The following is a 19,263-nucleotide window of genomic DNA, read 5'->3' as shown; positions in this document are numbered from 1 at the left end:
GGATGAATCTCATGACAACACTTACATTTCAGACGCACGGTTCAGATTGAATTAACCCATTAAAGAATACAGTGGATGTCTGCTGTTTCAAATTAAAAGCTCCACCATGGTCGAACACATGCCTCCATTCTCTCATGTCTTCTTGACATTTCAAAATAAAGCACCATTGTAAATTAACAAATCAAATCTAAGGCTTTCTGGTCGGTTCACTGTCTGGTCACACTGTTTTTTGCTAATTGAGCCGATGCTTTTACTTTTTGACATACTTTTGGTTGGTTTCCAAAGGTCAGTACTGCTGACATGCCCTTGAGCAGAACCATTTCTCACTGAAATGTCTTTATTTTCTTTTTTCTTTGACTCATCATAAATGACTCAGCAGAGTGAGACGTCCTGACTTCTTAGCCCTGGTGTGGGTGGTGAGAAAGCTAAGTGTTAAGAATTAGCCAGAGATCAACAATAATGTGGCAGCGCAAAGCTCTGAAAAAAACGTTATTCGAAATGTGCTTTCCCGTCTCACACGACCGACAAAACACGCTTGACAAAAAGACACCACATGTAGCAGCGTCTATCATCTCGCAGCACACCTCCTTCCTCCTCCTTGATGGCGGTCACAGTAAATCGTCAGAGCTCTTGAAATGTTCTCCCGGATATTGTCTCGCTCTCCGCGTTGCTGCCGCTCTGGGAATTGAAGCTCATTTGCACTCCGTGTTCGTCGTTCTGCATAACAACGTCGGCTAAATGTCTAAAAATGTAAATGTAATCGCGGAGATAATGTTATTTTCCTATTGAGACTCGCAGAACGCTGCGCTACGTGAGCCGAGGCCGCCACCGCTCGCCGTTGAAGCAACTCGCAGGGGCTCCTCATTCAAACAGGAAGTGAACTTTCTATCTCTTTGCACTCTGTTCATCTTTTCATCCGAGCAGCGGTTGGCAGATTGGTCATAATTCCTCTCGTTGCTGTCATTCTTAGCTACAGTATATGTAGGCATCTTAATCCCAATCCCACAATCCCAATCAGGGTCTTTTCTGACCTCTTTCCTTCTTTTACGCTCTTCCTTTTCTGTCCAGCTTTCCCTCCACATCACGGGCGTCTTTAGCTCCGTCATCCACCTCTCTTTCTCCACATCCCCATCGCTCGCACTCTCTCCTCCATCTTTCCTTCCCAACCCTGTTTTTGCATCCCTCTCTGCCATGTTTTTCTCACACACACAGACACACACACACACACACACACACACAGACACACACACACACACACACACACACACACACACACACTCTCTCTCTCTCCAGCAGTAGTCATTCTACTTATAGCCTCGCCATAAATCAACCTGTCATTCTCCGTCATGCTCGCTGGATCTCACTGGGGCTTGTGGCAGACACACACACACACACACACACACACACACACACACACACACACACACACACACACACACAGAGCAATGGATAGCGTACCCACACATACACAAACACGGACAAATATAAAGACTAAAACAGATCACGCACGCTCAAAACAAATGCAAACACACACACACACACACACACACACACACACACACACACACACACACACACACACACACACACACACACACACACACACACACACACACACATATCCAGCACAATAGTATTGACTTTACAGATACAAATGCAAACACACACACACACACGCGCAAACTCAGTGCAAACTTACGACGATGTAAAGACAAAAGATTTAGAGTCATAGTGAGGTTGAACGATAACAGAAACGTAAGCAAATATAGCAGAAAGATGCTCACCTGTCCCCAAAAAACACACACACCCACCCACACACACACACACACACACACACACACACACACACACACACACACACACACACACACACACACACACACACACACACACACACACACACACACACACAGAGCAGCTGAAATAACGTCCCGAGCCCTCAGGGCCTCAGGTTTACCCAACCAGCTCCTGAAATTCACCTTCTCCTCATGCTCCATCTATATTTTCTCTCTCCGCAGTTCATCAACTACAGTCACGGACAAATAATATGATTTAGTGGACTATTTTTTGCAGATATGTTACAGTAAGGCAACTCTGAGAATGTTAGGAATAATAATAATAATAATAATGGTTTAATACTGAATGGGGTACTTTGGTTAAGAAGAAATAAAACGTTATTTTCAGAAACAAAAAAAGCAAAATCAGAAAAGAGAAAATAAAGGCCGAGGGAACAGGCACCACTTTTTATTTTAGAAAACCTTTAACCAATTGTTTCAGCGGCCTACACCCAACAATAGGTGGGTCTCTGGTGTCAAAGTCCTGCTCTTTGTATCATCCAGCCGAACCTCCTCCCTCTGCTTTGTGCATATAAGGAAATTAGAAGCATATAAATGTATCATGTATGAGATAAAGATGCTCTTTTCGCCTCATCTTCTCAGCGTCTTCCTGTCCACCTCTTCCTCCCTCTCTTCTCGGATCAGCATCTCCTCCTGTTCGTCTCTCCTCTCACACCTCTTCCTCCTCCTTGTCTCCCAGCCCTCCGTGACGAATGCGAGAGCCTCATAAAGACCCTTAGGAGTCGGAGGATTTCATGGGGCTTTGTGTTTCAGTGTGTGTGTGTGTGTGTGTGTGTGTGAGCAAGAGAGAGAGAGAGTGGGAGAGAGAGAGAGTGGGAGACAGCACATGGGGCATGCAAGGTCACGTAATCCTGTGGCCTCCAGATACTGTTATTGACACACGCACACGGCGCTCTATGACCTGCGCTGCCCTTGCACACGCAGACTGGGCATTAACACGCACACATGCAGATGTCCTCGTATAACCCACAATGCCCTCCGCGTTATCAAGGGTACGACACGGGTTGAAACTTGACTTGAATGCTTTAACACTTTGGCCCCGTTTAAAGCACTCGGCTGGCCGTGGTCTTCATCGAATTTATTGCCAAGAAATAGTATAAAACACCAAAACAAAGAATGAATGGATGCGTGTTGCCAATGCCTGATATATGGCATTCCTTGGTGCCTTAGAGCTCCGCTGTTGTCAAAACACAAGACGGGCTCTCGAGCCTGTTGCTCTCCCCACTGACGATCTAGTCATTTAGAGGCGGACATCATCTTGGTCTCCTGAAAATAACAGCGAGGTCATTGTAAAGGAAACTTAGTTGAGTTGACTCCTCTTAGCAACCGCTGCCGCAGCTTCCATGGCAACTGCAGAACACGGAGGCAGGAGAAGCGCAACGAGAAACGAGAACAAGACGCTAACGAGAACAGAATGTGAGGCTACGTGAATGGAGTCAAAACCAGCTGTTTTAGGAAACGGACGAACTTTATGAAACAATAGATTTCTTCTTTCGGACTTGAGGTTTGGATGAACCAATGGGCTTGATGGTGAGGTATGGAGGGGGGGGGGTTATGATATTTGTTGGCGAGAAAAAAAAACCCAGCCTTGTCCTTCAAATGTATAACACGCAGCACAAAAGGGAGAAAAGAAATGCAAGCGCATAGAGACACAGACGCAAACACGCAGATATGGATTTCCAAGGTCGCATTTCAGGCATTCAGTATGTATCTTATACAAGTCCTCGTCTCTGTCTCTGCGCTCCACTGCTCTCCTCTTCCTCCTCCTCTGTATTCGTCTCTCCTCCTCCCTCCATCTCTCTCCACCGTGTTTCTCACACACACACACACACACACACACACACACACACACACACACACACACACACACACACACACACACACACACACACACACACACACTGCTCTGACCTCTCTCTCTCTCCTGGGAAAGCTGGCTGTCTGCCCAGCTCTCTCCTTTTTTTTCTCTCTCCCAGCTTCACACTTTCCTTTTGCTCTGCATCATCCTCCTTCTTCTTTCCGTATCTCTCTATCTATTGATCTATCCATTTTTCTAATCTCCTTTTGTCCCCCCCCCCTCTCTCCCTCTGTCTTATCCTCTCCTCTGTTGCATGTCTCCCCTGCTCTTGCATCCCCTTATCTCTTCATCCTCTCGCCGCTCGATTCCTCACTTCTCCTCATCTTCCCTCTCTTCACCCTCCTCTCCTTTTAACCCTTCCCCCTCTTTTCCTCCCACACCTCATCTTCTCACTTTCTCCCCCCTTAGCCGTCTCTTTCTGGGCTTCCAGGGGGGGGGGGGGGGGATAGCGCTACCGCAGGGCTCTGCCTGGGGCTCATGCTGCCTCTCTCTGGGCACGGTGCCCACATAGGGGTGGGCAAGGCTGAAGGGGGAACTGGAGGTGTGTGTGTGTGTGTGTGTGTGTGTGTGTGTGTGTGTGTGCATCCAATGATGGGGAAAAGGAGGGGTAAGAAAGTGAGGAGAGGAAGAAAAGGAGAGGGAGGTTGTTGACAGAGACGAGGGAAGAGAAGCTGTCAAAGATTTCTGTTGAGTCACTCTTTGCTGGCTAGAGATCGTGGCTACAGCATTGTGTGTGTGTGTGTGTGTGTGTGTGTGTGTGTGTGTGTGTGTGTGTGTGTGTGTGTGTGTGTGTGTGTGTGTGTGTTTCTTCTATTACAATTAACTATGTGAAACACTGTGCATACAAAAAGGGACATTCTGATTTGTTACAATCCTGGGTCTTTATATTTGTAGCTTTGACCATCATTTCTATTTGGTTATGGCATTATAAGAGCTAATGATTTATGAATTATGAAGTGCAAGGCGACATCTGGTTGTCTGAGCAACAGTCCTCTGATGTTCAGTTAAAACATTGAAAGAAAACCTGAAAATATTAACATTTTAGAAGCTGGAACCATAACGTTTGCCATTTGGTTTTAAAAAATTACGACAAATCGATTATGAAAATAGTTCATTTTCCGTTGATTGACTATAAAAGAATCTGATTGTTTCAGCTTCAGTTATGATAACACTGCACTCGCACTAGAATTAAATACCGAGCCAAGAAATGATCGGTGAAATGAACAGACAGCTTGTAAAACAGCAGCAGTTTAACCACATTATAGCAACAGAAATGGAAATGTTTGTAATCAAATTTGAACTAAGAACCTCGCCCAGATGTTAAACCAGACACTTTCAGTCACAATTTCAGAGTTGCTGTTTGTGACGGCACTGAGCTCACAAATCTCCACAATTACATTTTGTAATAAACCGGAATAATCCTTTAAAATTCCCCAATTATTGTTAACTGGCATGAGCGTGACCACACACACACACACACACACACACACACACACACACACACACACACACACACACACACACACACACACACACACACACACAGTGGGACAGAGCATCAGCACACCTGGACTCAGCTGGACAACAATTCCCCTGCTGGTCACCAATGGTACAGCCCTGCTGGAGGGGAAGCAAATGGCCTGGAACCAACCATGCATGATAGAGGGAGGGAGGGAGGGGAGGCAATGGTGAGAGAGTGAAGTGAAGGAAAGTGAGATAGATAAAGATTGGCTCTGCCTTGTGAAATTAATTTAGCGAAAGCAGCCAAAAAGAAGAAGAACGTGAAAAGGAGAGAACGGGTGTGAGGGAGAAGCGTCACCTTTAACTGCTACATCTTCATTTATCTTCCCACTCTACTTCCTCTCTCTCTTTCTGCTCTCCTATTTACTCCTCCAGCATTTCCATCCCTCCCTTCACCTCTCACCCTGTCATTATGTTCCTCACCTCCCTCCTTCAAGGCGCTCCAAATCACATACTTTTCACTTTTAGTGCGTAGTGCTGCAGCTGCTTTACAAAGTTCTGCTTCCATACAGGATGCATTCAATGCCTCCACATAACATTGCACCTTGAACTTCGACCCCTCTTGCTCATATATCTGCATGCGCAGAGGATTGTGGGTCGGTATAGCCAAGATACTGCAAAATGGGACGGGCTGCAGTAGGACATCCTGGTATTTCTGGCATAGCGCATTAAACACACTGTGTATTGGGACACACTAAATCTTTTTCTGGCATACTAAGTGGTATGGTACTATGGGAACACACACATCCACTCTCAAGTGTCCAGTGTGTCAGTGGTGAGTCTCAGTGACGCAGCGCCCTCTGTCTGTGTCCACTGTTACTGCAGCAGCTCATTTTAAAACTTCAACCCTCCACGTCTAGAATAACTTTTACAGTTTATTTCATCTGTGCACAATAAGTTAGAGATGTAAAAATGTAATAGCTTATTAGAAATATATCAATTACAGGTATAAATAAGTGTAAGTCTCCTTATTTACTCACATTTACGTACAAAAAGGAAACATTTTGAGTGTGGCAGATAATTCTCGACCTTGTTTGACAAAATAATCTTCACTCAAGGTCCACTTACCATTTCTTTTTAGAGATAACACTGCAACATTAATTTACCTCACAATCGCCTCACAATGAATGTCTTTGAATGCAACAACACAATAGGAGTAGAGCTGATAAGGGCGAGGGCGTCCTGCTGTCACACTGCCGCTGGTATACAGTCGTCCTTGCTTCAATGCCAACAAGACAGATCCCTGTACATTGGCTGAATGTAATGAATAACAATTCTGATCTCCATTCAGGCCGCGTGCGCGTTTTGACAGACGACTCAGCAGCTCGGCGGCGGCAGACGCTGATGTGAAATATATGCTGCCGCATGTGTTCAAATATGCAGGGTGCAATTCAGGAGATACGACGCTTCGGAAAGCGCTATTTAACCCTTTTGTTTCCAAAGATCAGCAGGGTGTGAAGCGTTTTTTTTAGCTGCTGATGGATTGGAGAGCGTTGGGTTTAGTGTTCACATTTTGAATCCAAGACACAAACTGATTATGTATCTCTCCCGTCATCGATCGTTGACTCAAAACGCAACCAGACAGAGATTCAGCAGCTGTAGGAGGAGGATGCTGGTTCAAGGCACGGAGCGATGCTGAGGCACAAAAACACCTGGTGGAAAGAGGACAACCTCCTACTTGACTTTCTTTACTCAATCTCTCATCAAGTCAGCGACAGTGTTTTCCCACATGATAGAGGTGAGGTTAATACGAGGTCAGATCCTTTCATGGGAACCTGCTCCCAGGAGACACTCCTGCAAACCCAGGGAGGTATTTTTAATGTGATGTTCCAGCACTAGCCAAGCAAGGCATGTCGAGATGTTATTCTCTAGCTTTGCAATAAAATAGGAACATCTTACTTCAGCATTTATGGACAATGTATAGCCTGACATATGTACCACATATTGTTTGTTGCCTTAAGCTCCTCGTCATCAGTGCAAAATCGACGTTGTGACGATGCTCTGCGGCTAGAAAACCATTTACAAGAGCCTGTCATTCTCCCGGTTTTTCCATTCTTGTTTATGGGACAGTGTCGCACTACCATCATCATGCATCACCATGGCAACGAGATGCCAAGTTTCTGCAAATAGATGCCGGGTTTGACATTCACCCCCAACCTCTTTAGTCTGGTGATACTGAACTGTAACTATACACATTTCATTTGATCAATGGAGTTGACAGGCTGTTTATAAGCTGGGGATTTCTCAAAGTAGATTTGGGGGATTGTACAAGTAATACGTTACACTGAGATGAGTACTTCTTAATTGTGTCAATGGTTTGGCTCCACAATTTGTTAATAAAAACTGCAGTTCAGTGGACAGTAACGTCAGAAATCATAAAAAAACACAGAAAAAGGAACTGAAATTGCAACGGCCTCCTCGTTATCCAAAAAGCTTGTTTGGCAGAGAGTCAGTATCCTGTTTTAACGCACTGCAGTAGTCCGATCCTGTCAGTCCAGCCTAGAGACGACCTCGGCCACAGCCAGCACACTTATTAATAAATCATTTCAGCCAATCAGTGATGGATGTGTTTTGAGGAACAAAAAACAACAAAAACAAAAACATGTGAATCAATGTTGCCTGCCTCTACCTTTGTTTTCTCTCCAGACATCTGACTCGCTTTTTGTCGATTCATTTCACACACACACACACACACACACAAATAAACACACACACACACACACACACACACACACACACACACAAAAAGAAAGTAGAACAAAGAAAGGAGAAGAAGAAAGGAGACAAACGGAGGAGTGACAACACGATGAGAGCCGGAGAGGAGAGCAGCTAGCTCGCAATCAGGAACAAGATAGCGGGAATACATTTAATTTGATGCTATTTCTCCCTCTTCCTCTTGTGTGTGCTGACAGATTTGGTATTGCTTCACTTCAGAGATTGGCTACGGAAAAACACTCAGTAATTATCTAGAAAGAACACCTGGGCGCTGGGAATCTCATTAAATTATAACCGCCCCTCCAACTCACACGGCAGAGGAAAAGACAGAAAGGGAAAAGTGAGGAATCAGGCAAAGAAAGAAAGAAAAGGAAGGCGGTCGAGAGGAGAAGAGAAAGAAAAGATGAGAGGAAAAATCATTCAAAAAGACCTAAAACCACAGAGAAACAGAAGCCTTTCTAGTTGCTAACGTGTTTGCTTTAAAACTCAAACTGTGAGGATTTGTGGATCGCAGGCTGCAGGTTATATAATATGTGCTATGACTCACAAACATCAGGGATCCTGAACGAGCCATTTAAAACTCCCTGTTGCCATTTCTCTATTTGGCTTCCTTCATTTCAAACGTCTTTGTCTGTGAAATTCTGAACGCGGCGATGTAAAGCAGAAAGGCAGCGGCGGTGATCAAAAAAAATAAATAAAAAACGCGAGGCGCAAAACACAGAGCCACAAACATGAAGTGATAGAGAAAGCTTGATTTGTTTCTCCATCTATTTTCTTTGATATGTTGTAGTAGCAGGCAGTGACCAGTAAGAGGCAGTGTTTCCTCTGAAAAGTGTTCTATATCACTCTTTTATTACCTTCCCTCCCTTTCTCTGTGCCTTGACATCTATTTAATTCTCATCCCTCTCAATCCTCCACACACACACACACACACACACACACACACACACACACACACACACACACACACACACACACCTCACCTGTTTTTTACCAAACTGCTGCCTCTGCAGAGTGCTCACATTGCTTAAATGTGTGAGTATGTGGGTGTACAGATTTCAGTGTGTGTGTGTGTGTGTGTGTGTGTGTGTGCAGAGGACCACCCGGCTGATTTGAACGGCTTCATTCATCGCTGTGTTTTGACTGGCCGACAGTGACAGGGTGAAATGATTTACAATGGGTCAACACGGTGGGAGGGCCCAGGACACACAGTCAATGCTCAGACCCCGTCAGGCCATCTAAGGTCATGTGGCAGGAAGTAGTGAGCTGCAGAATCATAGGCCCACAGTCGGTTGATCGCATGATGTCATACACTGCGTGATGACAAAGCGTAGCCGAGCGTGATGACGAGCATCACATCGGTTCGTCGTGTGAGGCCTGAAGGGGTTCATGTAGCCCGGCTAGCTCAGTCGGTAGAGCATGAGACTCTTAATCTCAGGGTCGTGGGTTCGAGCCCCACGTTGGGCGGAGTTTTGGGTTGGGCCCTTCATAACAGCTGAGAAAGGAAAGATACACCTTAGACAAAGAAGTCGGTTCACACAGATTATGGAGAAATTACACATCATCTGTCTATGAAGTCAATAGCTGACCTTTGACCGTACCTATGTCCACCAGTACAACTGCTTGCTTTGAACACATTGGGCCTCTTGCTAAGCATGTCATGAATGTTCTTGTGTTTGAGACGGTGAACCAAAGAGGAGTGGCCACATCTTGAATTTAAAATAACACAAGAGAACAGAACATGGCCCCTGATCATTTCTGCAAATATCTATTCACATGAAATTCACATGAAATTCAAGCAAACTGTCAGGGTGGCCGAGCGGTCTAAGGCGCCAGACTCAAGGAGCGACTCCTTCCTCAGCAAAGGGACTTCTGGTCTCCGAATGGAGGCGTGGGTTCGAATCCCACTCCTGACAGAGTTTTACCTGGGGGGTTTACCTCTTTGTTTGTCCTAGATTAGAACAAGTACTAAGTGCAGCCAACCTCGGCCTCTGATGAAAAGTCTCTTTTTAAAACAATGATGAACAGTGTAACAACAGTTCATAAATAATTCAAAAGGGCGCGCACACACACGCACGCACGTACGCACGCACGCACACAAATAAACTATTGGGTGTGAACAACCAACCCTGACATACACACCGCCCGCCACTTCAGAGACAAATCTTGAGCGTTTCCACCCATGCAACAGCCCGGCTAGCTCAGTCGGTAGAGCATGAGACTCTTAATCTCAGGGTCGTGGGTTCGAGCCCCACGTTGGGCGCAAAGCTTTTGAGAGGCTCATGGTCAATCCTGTCTGTATATCCTTGTAATATCACTGACAGGGTAAAATATGACAGGAAAACCACTGTAAAGTACAGTATAAATCCATCCTGTATGTTCACTTCCTACTCTGTCTTATTCACATATTTACAACTGAACCTGAAAATGCAGAGCCTGATATCTTTTAAAGGAACAACAGGAAAACACTGGAGCGAAACAAAAGGGATTAGCTCTCCAACGCATCTTATAAGATTGAATGATTTTCCCTTCGAACATAAATATTTCTTCAAACAACACATGAGGTGTTAGGAAAAACATGGAGGTGAAGACAGATGGGAAGAGTGAAGAAGAAAAAGAGGGCTGAAAGCAGAGGAGAAAAGGCTTATTGTTGTGAGAACATGCTAAATAAGATTCTTCTGGGTTTATGTGCGTATGGCATGTGTGACCAGGGGTTAATCCGGTCGCTGTCATACGCTGTCCCGGGAGGAATTCCCAGGATTCAAGTGAACCAATCAGAGACCTGCGTTTAAAACACTGGCTCTTCAACTGGAAAGGGCCTCCTCTTCACATGGACCCTGTCTGCATGCGAGTCATTAGTGCTTCTACCGGGCAAACACACACACGTAGCACACTCATGTAACACATCCAGTGTTAAACCCCCTCAGACAACACATTTACCCACAGAAACACACATTCAGTCACATAATGACCCTTTTTATGCTGATTTTGACTCACTACCAAATCCATACGGGACACGGACTCTCGCAGACTTTACAACACACTCCTGAATGACCTTGAGGATCGACTGATGCATGCAGACTTCCCATCTTCTCATATATCGAGCGTGGAGACACACACACCACACACACACTGACCCCCTCCCCTTTCCTAATTACCGAGTCCCGAGGGACGAGACACTGAAGCAGCACTTCAGACTTTGGTCAAAGAGGAGGTCTTTTTCTCCAGTTCGAGGGCAGACAGGCCGACAGACAGAAGCAAACAATGAGAAAATGGCTGCTTCTTCCTGAGAAAAAAAATCTGTATTTTGGGTAAAACCAACCACTTCTCCATTTCTAATAACTTTTTTTCAAATTCCCAACTTAGGCAGTAATGAGACAAAAGCAATCTTGAGTTTGTATCACAGGTTTAGAAGCATCAAAACATTTGGCGTACGCAGCCTGGTGTAGTGAACAACGGGAGAAAAGGAAGAGAAAATGGGTGTCATAAGTGAAACGGGGAGAGGGAGGAAAGAGAAAGACCAGAAGTTGAGTTGGTAGACAGGGAGGGAGGAGGAAGAGAGATTATCGCTCTCTAATGGCCAACTTGTTGACAGCAACACTTTTCACCACCTGTGTGAATCTCACACACACACACACACACACACACACACACACACACACACACACACACACACACACACACACACACACACACACACACACACACACACACACACACACACACACACACACACACACACACACATCAGCCCGGCTGTCAGTCCACTCCACAGCTCAGGTGGGTTTCAGACTCTTAAAACCATCAAGTGCGAGGCGAAGCGGAGACGTCACCACCGGAGACGACCTCGACTCGCTCAGAATCCGATAGTCTGCTTTCACATGCGTTACAAACAAGCAAACGGGGGAAAGATGTTCCTCTGCAGTTAATTAAACATGTTTTTATAATGATGAAATGCACTTTTATTGTACTTTTTTTTAAAGTTCTTCCCGTTTTGGGCTAAATGTGAGTAGAACAAATTGACAGTTTCTAGATCAAGTCAAGTTCAAAAGGTCAAAATAAAGCCTCAATATGTCTATGATGCCTAGATGTCTCATTGCCAAACAGGAGAAAACACACACAAGCTCCCTACATGAAGCAACAAACTACAAAAAAAAGTCCTCCCTCCTCCAGCTCAGGACGTCCATCAGCACATAGTTGGACCTCACAGCTGCCACCTATACCAAACACCCACAGGCTGCATACGCTCACACAGGCCAGTGAGCTGGAGAGCGCCTACCATCCGTCATGCACCGACGCTCCGCTCCAAACGTGGAGATCCTCCTCCTTGTGTCTAAAAGCCTTGTCGGGAGTGAACCCGGTCCTCCCAGGGCTACAGTCAGGCTGGTGTCTGTGTGCAGCTCGATGCCATGCAGCCTCTGGCCCCGGATGGAGGCAGGCAAGAGCAACTTCTCGGCCCTGAGAGAAACATTTGTGCAACATTTTGACCAAAAATAGTCCTGGTCTCCACCGCAACGCGAGAGGGCTGCCTTCATTTAGGCCGATGGGGTTGGCAGATCTCACACACACACACGCACACGCGCACACACGCGCGCGCACACACACACACACACACACACACACACACACACACACACACACACACACACACACACGCACGCACACACACACACAGCATTTCACCACTGTCATATGGGAGCCAAAGTCATGAAATAAGCCCATTCTGTAAGCAGACTGTGACAACGGAAACATTGTGGGGACAAAACGTCTACAAGTTCAAATGGAGCAACCCAGTGGACCAAGTTTAAACCTACTTTTCGTTTTTTCCCTCCACATTGACTTCTGGTGTGTGTGTGTGTGTGTGTGTGTGTGTGTGTGTGTGTGTGTGTGTGTGTGTGTGTGTGTGTGTGTGTTGTTCAGGGTGTCAAAATAACCCCAAATTAAAATACATTGAAATCCATCTATTTAAATCCAAAAACTTCTTACAGCTATTAGGACAGAGATGGTAGAGCCAACTAACTGAGAGAAAGTATTCCATACACATACAAAGCAACTACAAACTATCATAAAGTTGGAAAAAAATCTCCACGACAGATTACAGTTGATATAATAAAAACAATGAATGTACTTCCTACCTGTTCTGCTCTGCGAGAATCCAGATGTTGCTCTCCAAGAAAAGTTTGTCCTCCCACCATCCGAAGAGCTCAAATCCGAAATCAAGGACTCTCTACCCGGCTGGGAAACTACAAACAGGTCGGTGGTTTTACTGGAAGGGAACCCCCTTCAGCTCGATGCCCAGTCCGTCTCATACAGACACAAACTCCTCCAGGTGTCACTCAGATGTCCTTCCTCTCACCGGGACTCACATGCGGGACCAAAGTCACCCCCAAAAAAGAAGTGGATCTTGCGGGAGCGGAGCTGTCAAGCGTCCGAACGGGTCCAACTCGTCACGGAGAAAAGTGGAGGTAAAGTCGGAAACCAGAGGCGCGCGCGCTCCCCCGTCGTGTACTCCTGCGCTCGCGGTGTCCTGTCCTCAGCAACAGGTGTCAGAAAGAAAGTGAGATTTTCTTCTCGGCCATCGCGAGTTTCCAAACGCTCTGCAAACTAATTACGCACGCGGGGGGGAGGAGGAGGAGGAGTAGGGGGAGGAGGAGGAGTAGGGGGAGGAGGAGGAGGGTGTTCTCCAAAGTTTTTTTCTTTCTTACGCACCGAGAAAACAAGAGCAAAAGTTTGAGACAGAAAGAGAGGAGTGGAACAAAAGAGAAGTTCACTCCGTTTCTGTGTCTGCGCCGCGTGACGCCTCTCCGCGAGAGAGAGAGAGAGAGAGAGAGAGAGAGAGAGAGAGAGAGAGAGAGAGAGAGAAAGAGAGAGAGAGAGAGAGACGTTCACGTAGAAAGACATGGCCTGTGGAGTCACGTAAAAAAAGACGTCAGATTTCTTTCACACCTGTTTAGCTGTTATTAATAAATCAGTCACGTGTTCGGGTATTTACGCTATTGTCCGTGTTTTGTTTGAGGCTGCGTTACGTAGTTCGTTCACAGTAGAACCTGCAGCAAAAAAAAAAAAACATTGTCAGAAGTGGGATTTGAACCCACGCCTCCATTCGGAGACCAGAAATCCCATTACACTGGAAGGTTTGAACCCTTGAGTCTGGCGCCTTAGACCACTCGGCCATCCTGACAACTGACAACCAACGTAAAAAAATGGCTAGTCATAGCTTGTCATAGGTTCATGCGTCCATTTGTAAACGTAAAGTTATTTCGCAACTGTGTTGACAACTCTGCGAAGCAATATTGCCGTGAAAGGGCAGCAACTTTATTTAGAGTCCCTTTTACGGCGACGCTTATCGATTCATTGTTAATCGGAAAGTTACGTGTTACGTTGACAAAACAAGTTAGCAGGATTCGTTTTTCACGGCTAGATATTCAAGGAGGAGCAGAAAAAAAATTATTGTCAGAAGTGGGATTTGAACCCACGCCTCCATTCGGAGACCAGAAATCCCATTACACTGGAAGGTTTGAACCCTTGAGTCTGGCGCCTTAGACCGCTCGGCCATCCTGACAACTGAAAGTGTAGCGCTGTTGTTTCGACGTAAACCCTCGTCTAAGTCACAGAGAACCCTGGATGTCTCTGTCTCTCGTCGGGCGGCTCTTTCGGGTAGAAATGTTCTCTGAAGCAATAAAAGTAACAGGAATGCTCAGACGAGGAGGAGCAGATAAGGAAAATGTCTTCAGCATGGCTGGATGTTTGGGCTGTCAGTGGCTAACAGCTTATTTAAGGAGCTCCACTCCTCTCACATTGTTTTTATTTCCTCTCAAAAGTTTTTCCTACTGCTCAGTGCCTCCTTCTGTCCCCTTCCTCCCCCCTCCTCCCCCTCCCTCCCTCCATTCATCCCACCTACAGTTCAGCAATTCATTTACTTTACAAACCATTTATTACAGGACATTAATGTATGCAAAAAGCAAACACCCAAAACCAACAAGCAACAACTTCATGCCTTAAAACCACAACTGAAATCATTAATTATTAAGCTCGAAACCCTGTAATATAAAGTGTGTGTGTTTTATGTTGAGCTGCTGTTTGTTTTGGTCTCAGCCCTCCCTCTCCTCCCTCCTCTCTCTCTCTGTTTTCTCTTTCTCTCCATCACCCTCGCCTTCTTTTTCTTCGCGGCCATGTGTGATGTGATGTGTGATGATTGAAACCACATCTACCCAAAGCCAACGCAAAGCCCTCCCCACTTCCTCTGCAGTCACTCACTTTTTATTTCTCCTCTCTCTCTCTCTCAGTCTACTACAGTGTATACAGTATTTCTACTCAAACACTCACGATAAACTGATCGTTGTGAATTTCTATTATGGGGAGAATCCTGAATATCGTCATGAGTGACTTGAAAAAGTAAAATAAAAAAATGCAGGATACAAAAATAGATCTATTTATGCAGGGGAACTTGATTAAAATGAATTGATGTTCACTAAAAAAGTGTTGACTTAATAGAAACATCTGTTTCTTAATAAAACGGTAAGTGTAACCAGCCATTTTAAGCATATTTCGATGATTATCGGGATAATATCGCTATTATTTTGCCAACAAAAATCGTCGATATCGCCCTGTGTGTCTCATGAATGCTACGTTTTTGTTGAAAGCATGTGTAGTTATCATAGCATGTTATATCCAATCAAAATGGAGAAAGAAAGAAACAGGAAACCACTTCAATAAAACTTGACAAAGTGACAGCAAAGTGTTTTCCAAAAGATTTAATACTTTTTTTTTTTTGCTTGCTTGTGTTTCACCGTCATACTTTCCAGCTCCTCCATTGTCTTTGCGTAACACATCGTGGGGACATCAGTGTTGATCGATGGTAGACTCAGACATCAAGGTGATTCAGTCCAAATGACTTATACATGTCTTTCGTTGACGCATTTTTAGGTGTTTACAAATGGAATATTTTGCCCAGTTCTCGTCCTGAAACGAGACTATGAGTTACAGCGGAGGCGAGAAGATGAAATGATGTCTGGCGCTCACTGGGTCGTGTCTCCACTCTTTCCCATCTCTCTCTTTCTCCGTCACATAAATCAGCCAGTCGTACATGCGTGTCTCTTCCTCCTCCTCCTCGTTCTCGTCCGTCCCTGCTGTCTCCGTCCACTGGCTTTTATTAGGACAGTAGATGGAGAAAGCAGAACGGATCTTTTCTACGCGGACCCAGGTACCAAGCGTTGCCACATGTGCGTTGCCACATGTTACGTTTACAGACTGTCAGCGAGTCGCCTCTGATGTGTTTTATTGTTTTTCACTCGGCTGCGAAAAATCCTTCAAGTTCAGAGGTCGGGTCAGGGTCGAGGCTCACGGTCAATGGAGCCGGGTGGGTCTGTTAAGCCAGATTTTCTAGTTGAATGAACGCATATTACACGGAGCTGTTGCCATATGCATGAAGAAAACATTAACATGAAGTGTGTGTGTGTGTGTGTTGGAGGAACCTTCTATAGTCGCTTTCCTGAGTCATTATCGGCTACATTCAACCTCATAAAACCTTCAAATCTTTCCTCATCTTCATTAGAACCGCTGAAAATGTTGAAGGTTACTAATCGGGTGAAGTTTAAAACCGTCCAGGGTATTAATTTGAGTCCAGGCTACAGGAAACGATGAGTTGTTGGACATTTAAAGGTATAGTTTGGGCCATCTAAAACCTGCTTTACCTTAACCTTATTCTATACTTAAAATATCCAAACTATCCCTTTAAGACTATGGTGTGTGTAGAACTGGAACAGGATGAGGCCTGGGCTCTGGAATAATGTCATTATTGTGGGCGGGAAGGAAAATAAACCACCGGTGACAAGATAAGAAGCACAGTCGAGAGGGAGATAGAGAGAACGAGGGAGGCCAAAGGAAGGAGGGGAGGGAGAGGTCAGAACAACGAAGGAAACGAAACAAAAGATGTTCAAAGCTCAGTTATCATCTGTATGGACACGACAAAAAAATAAAGATAAATCAGTATTTTATTCCACTCTCTCATTTTGAATCCACGACAAAGTACACGGCGAGTCCCGGTCATCACCGATCAGTATAAAACAGACAACAAAATGCTGGACTTACCACACAAGCTCATATCTGATGGAGTCTCATTCCAATATAAAAGCATTTTGTTGATCGTCACACGGACCCGATCATTGAAGTTCTCGTTTCAAACACATTTGAGGAACCTGCACCTCATAAAACTAATATTATGGAATTAAATTCCTTGTTTACACCCATGTGAGCTTCTTTTTTTTAATTTTTTTTTATCAAAGCTTAGGTGCCAAAAATGAAACCCTTGTCTGCGGCTTGTGACGGTGTAAAATCAGATGTGAGTGAAGTGTGTAAATCCATATCTTCAGGCGTTGTGTCCACCAGGTATTTCTTTTAAGGGAGCAGCAGCTAAAACAGTTGCATGAGTCCAGTCACAGCTTCAGCACTCGCCACAGTAGAAGTCTAAAAAAAAAACACACATATATATATTTTTTTTTTCATTGAAGTTGAAACAATTGGGACCTGTGGTGCTCGCTGCTGTTAGCGATTAAATCAGGCTGTCAGCGCTGTGGGAAACATGCATCAGAGTGTCATTTCCACTGTAAACAACAAGAACAAGAACGCGATTCTGAGAAAGTGTTCCTGGTGGACACAAGGCCTGTTCCCAATAACAGTCTCCTGCTTACAGAACAGATCTGTGGTTACTTGCAAAAATCACACCAAAAAAACATGTTTGACACATTATGTAACATACCAACCAATACAGGACAATATCTTCAATTAAACAAGATTAGTGTTATATATTACCAAAAGCAAAAAATATATAATTATTTTATATTCCCTACCTCCAAAGATGCTTCAGATTTCTCCGTGTTATCTCTAATAGGGGCCGTCCCAAACATGGTAAGTGAGGGATTGTCTGAAGTGAATGTGTTTCAGGTTAAAAAGGAAACACTAAAGGGAGTATTGCGAGAGTTATTGTAGTTTGTGCCTTTCATCGATAATGGGAAGAGAAGAAAAAAACAGATGAAAGTATCACGATCCCCCCTGACGAAAGCGGTTAATTAAAGTTCTCTTTTTACAATATACACAACTATCTAGAGATGACTGCTGAAAGAAAACTGCCAGTTGGGACGTTTCATCAGGAAACAAAAAAAAGTTAAAAAGATAGCAGCAAATGATGTAAAGGATCAAAGGCAGCTGAAATAAACACACTCTTTGTATCTGAACCAATCAAATAACAATGTGGTAACAGCATGTAAGTCTGGCATCAGAAACAACCTGGCATCCCGCCTCACTTTCAGCCCCCCCCCCAACCCCCCCTCCCTCCACATGAAACACATCAAGTCACGTTTACAAGCCTGCTGATTGCCTGGAAGGACGCAAGATGGCCGCCACGGAGTGTCACAGATGGCGAAGTGCAGTGAAGGCTCCTTCTGTTTCAGAGTCGTTAAGGAAAAAATACATGTTTAATGTCTCAAGAACACCAACTATTTCCAATTAAGTTGCATGCCAACGAAGCACTATGACATGAAGAATGAACTTTTCTCCCAGCTGGCACCGTTTGATGATGCCCCAAAAAATGAGATGAGTGAAGAGCTCCTCCCCCCGTGATGTCATCTGCGTAGCAGGGGATTATGGGGGCATGCCGGAGACTTCTGATGGCCCTGTTTGCTTTCTGACTCGGAGAATTAATGTGTGACGTAAAAGCTTATTGGTGTTTCGGTGCGTGTGCTCGCGTGGGTCAGCAGCTGTCCTCCAGAGCGTTGACCACTTGTTCCAAAATGTCGGGGCATCGCTCGGCGATCTGCTGCAGGACCTGATTGGCGTACTCCTGGAGCTCCGCCCCCTCCCGCTCACACAGCGCTAACTCCGCCTCCAACTGAGAGAAGAAGACAGAGAGAGAGGGGAGAGATTTTATATATTTGTGTAAATCAACATCTGGCAGGAATGCCAACGTAGTAAAAAGGAATTAAAGGCGTAGCACGTCATTTAGGGTGTTAGCTAAATAAGATGCTACGCTTGTGTCTAAAACAAATTCTTTTAAATTCCACATTTCTATTTTGTTCCTTTAAGATGACAAAGAGGAGCAAGATGGACGTTACGGAAAGATAAAAGTCTTTCAAATCCGATATCAGTCAAGCACAGGAAGACAAACCCTCCTCACGAGGTGACACACACACACACACACACGCACACACGCACGCACACACACACACACACACACACACACACACACACACACTATCACACTGTAATCTGAAAACACCACAGTGTAGTTCTTTCTGCCCGTACAGAGTGGAACATTTC

General features: G+C 44.9%; 2 protein-coding genes across 6 annotated transcripts in view; both read right to left on the bottom strand.

The window, feature by feature from the left end:
- Window positions 1–13,493, bottom strand: part of wnt5b (wingless-type MMTV integration site family, member 5b) — a 64,054-nt gene extending 50,561 nt beyond the window's left edge. The window contains exon 1 of one of the 2 annotated variants that reach the window (XM_084039339.1): window positions 13,086–13,493. In XM_084039339.1, coding sequence (XP_083895465.1) covers window positions 13,086–13,145 — 60 coding nt within the window. In that variant the 5' untranslated portion in view covers window positions 13,146–13,493. The remainder of the gene's footprint in view (window positions 1–13,085) is intronic. The other variant, XM_084039340.1, reaches the window with a different exon arrangement.
- Window positions 13,494–16,925: 3,432 nt separating this feature from the next.
- LOC311032490 (ELKS/Rab6-interacting/CAST family member 1-like) overlaps window positions 16,926–19,263 on the bottom strand; it is a 159,765-nt gene continuing 157,427 nt past the window's right edge. For all 4 annotated transcript variants that reach the window (XM_084039312.1, XM_084039314.1, XM_084039313.1 and 1 more), the window contains one exon: window positions 16,926–18,835. In XM_084039312.1, coding sequence (XP_083895438.1) covers window positions 18,698–18,835 — 138 coding nt within the window. In that variant the 3' untranslated portion in view covers window positions 16,926–18,697. The remainder of the gene's footprint in view (window positions 18,836–19,263) is intronic.

This window comes from Eutrigla gurnardus (genome assembly GCF_963514095.1).
Source record: "Eutrigla gurnardus genome assembly, chromosome: 21".
NCBI lineage: Eukaryota > Metazoa > Chordata > Actinopteri > Perciformes > Triglidae > Eutrigla > Eutrigla gurnardus.
Note: the sequence above shows the minus strand (reverse complement) of the source record. Positions and strands in the feature narration are given on the sequence as shown.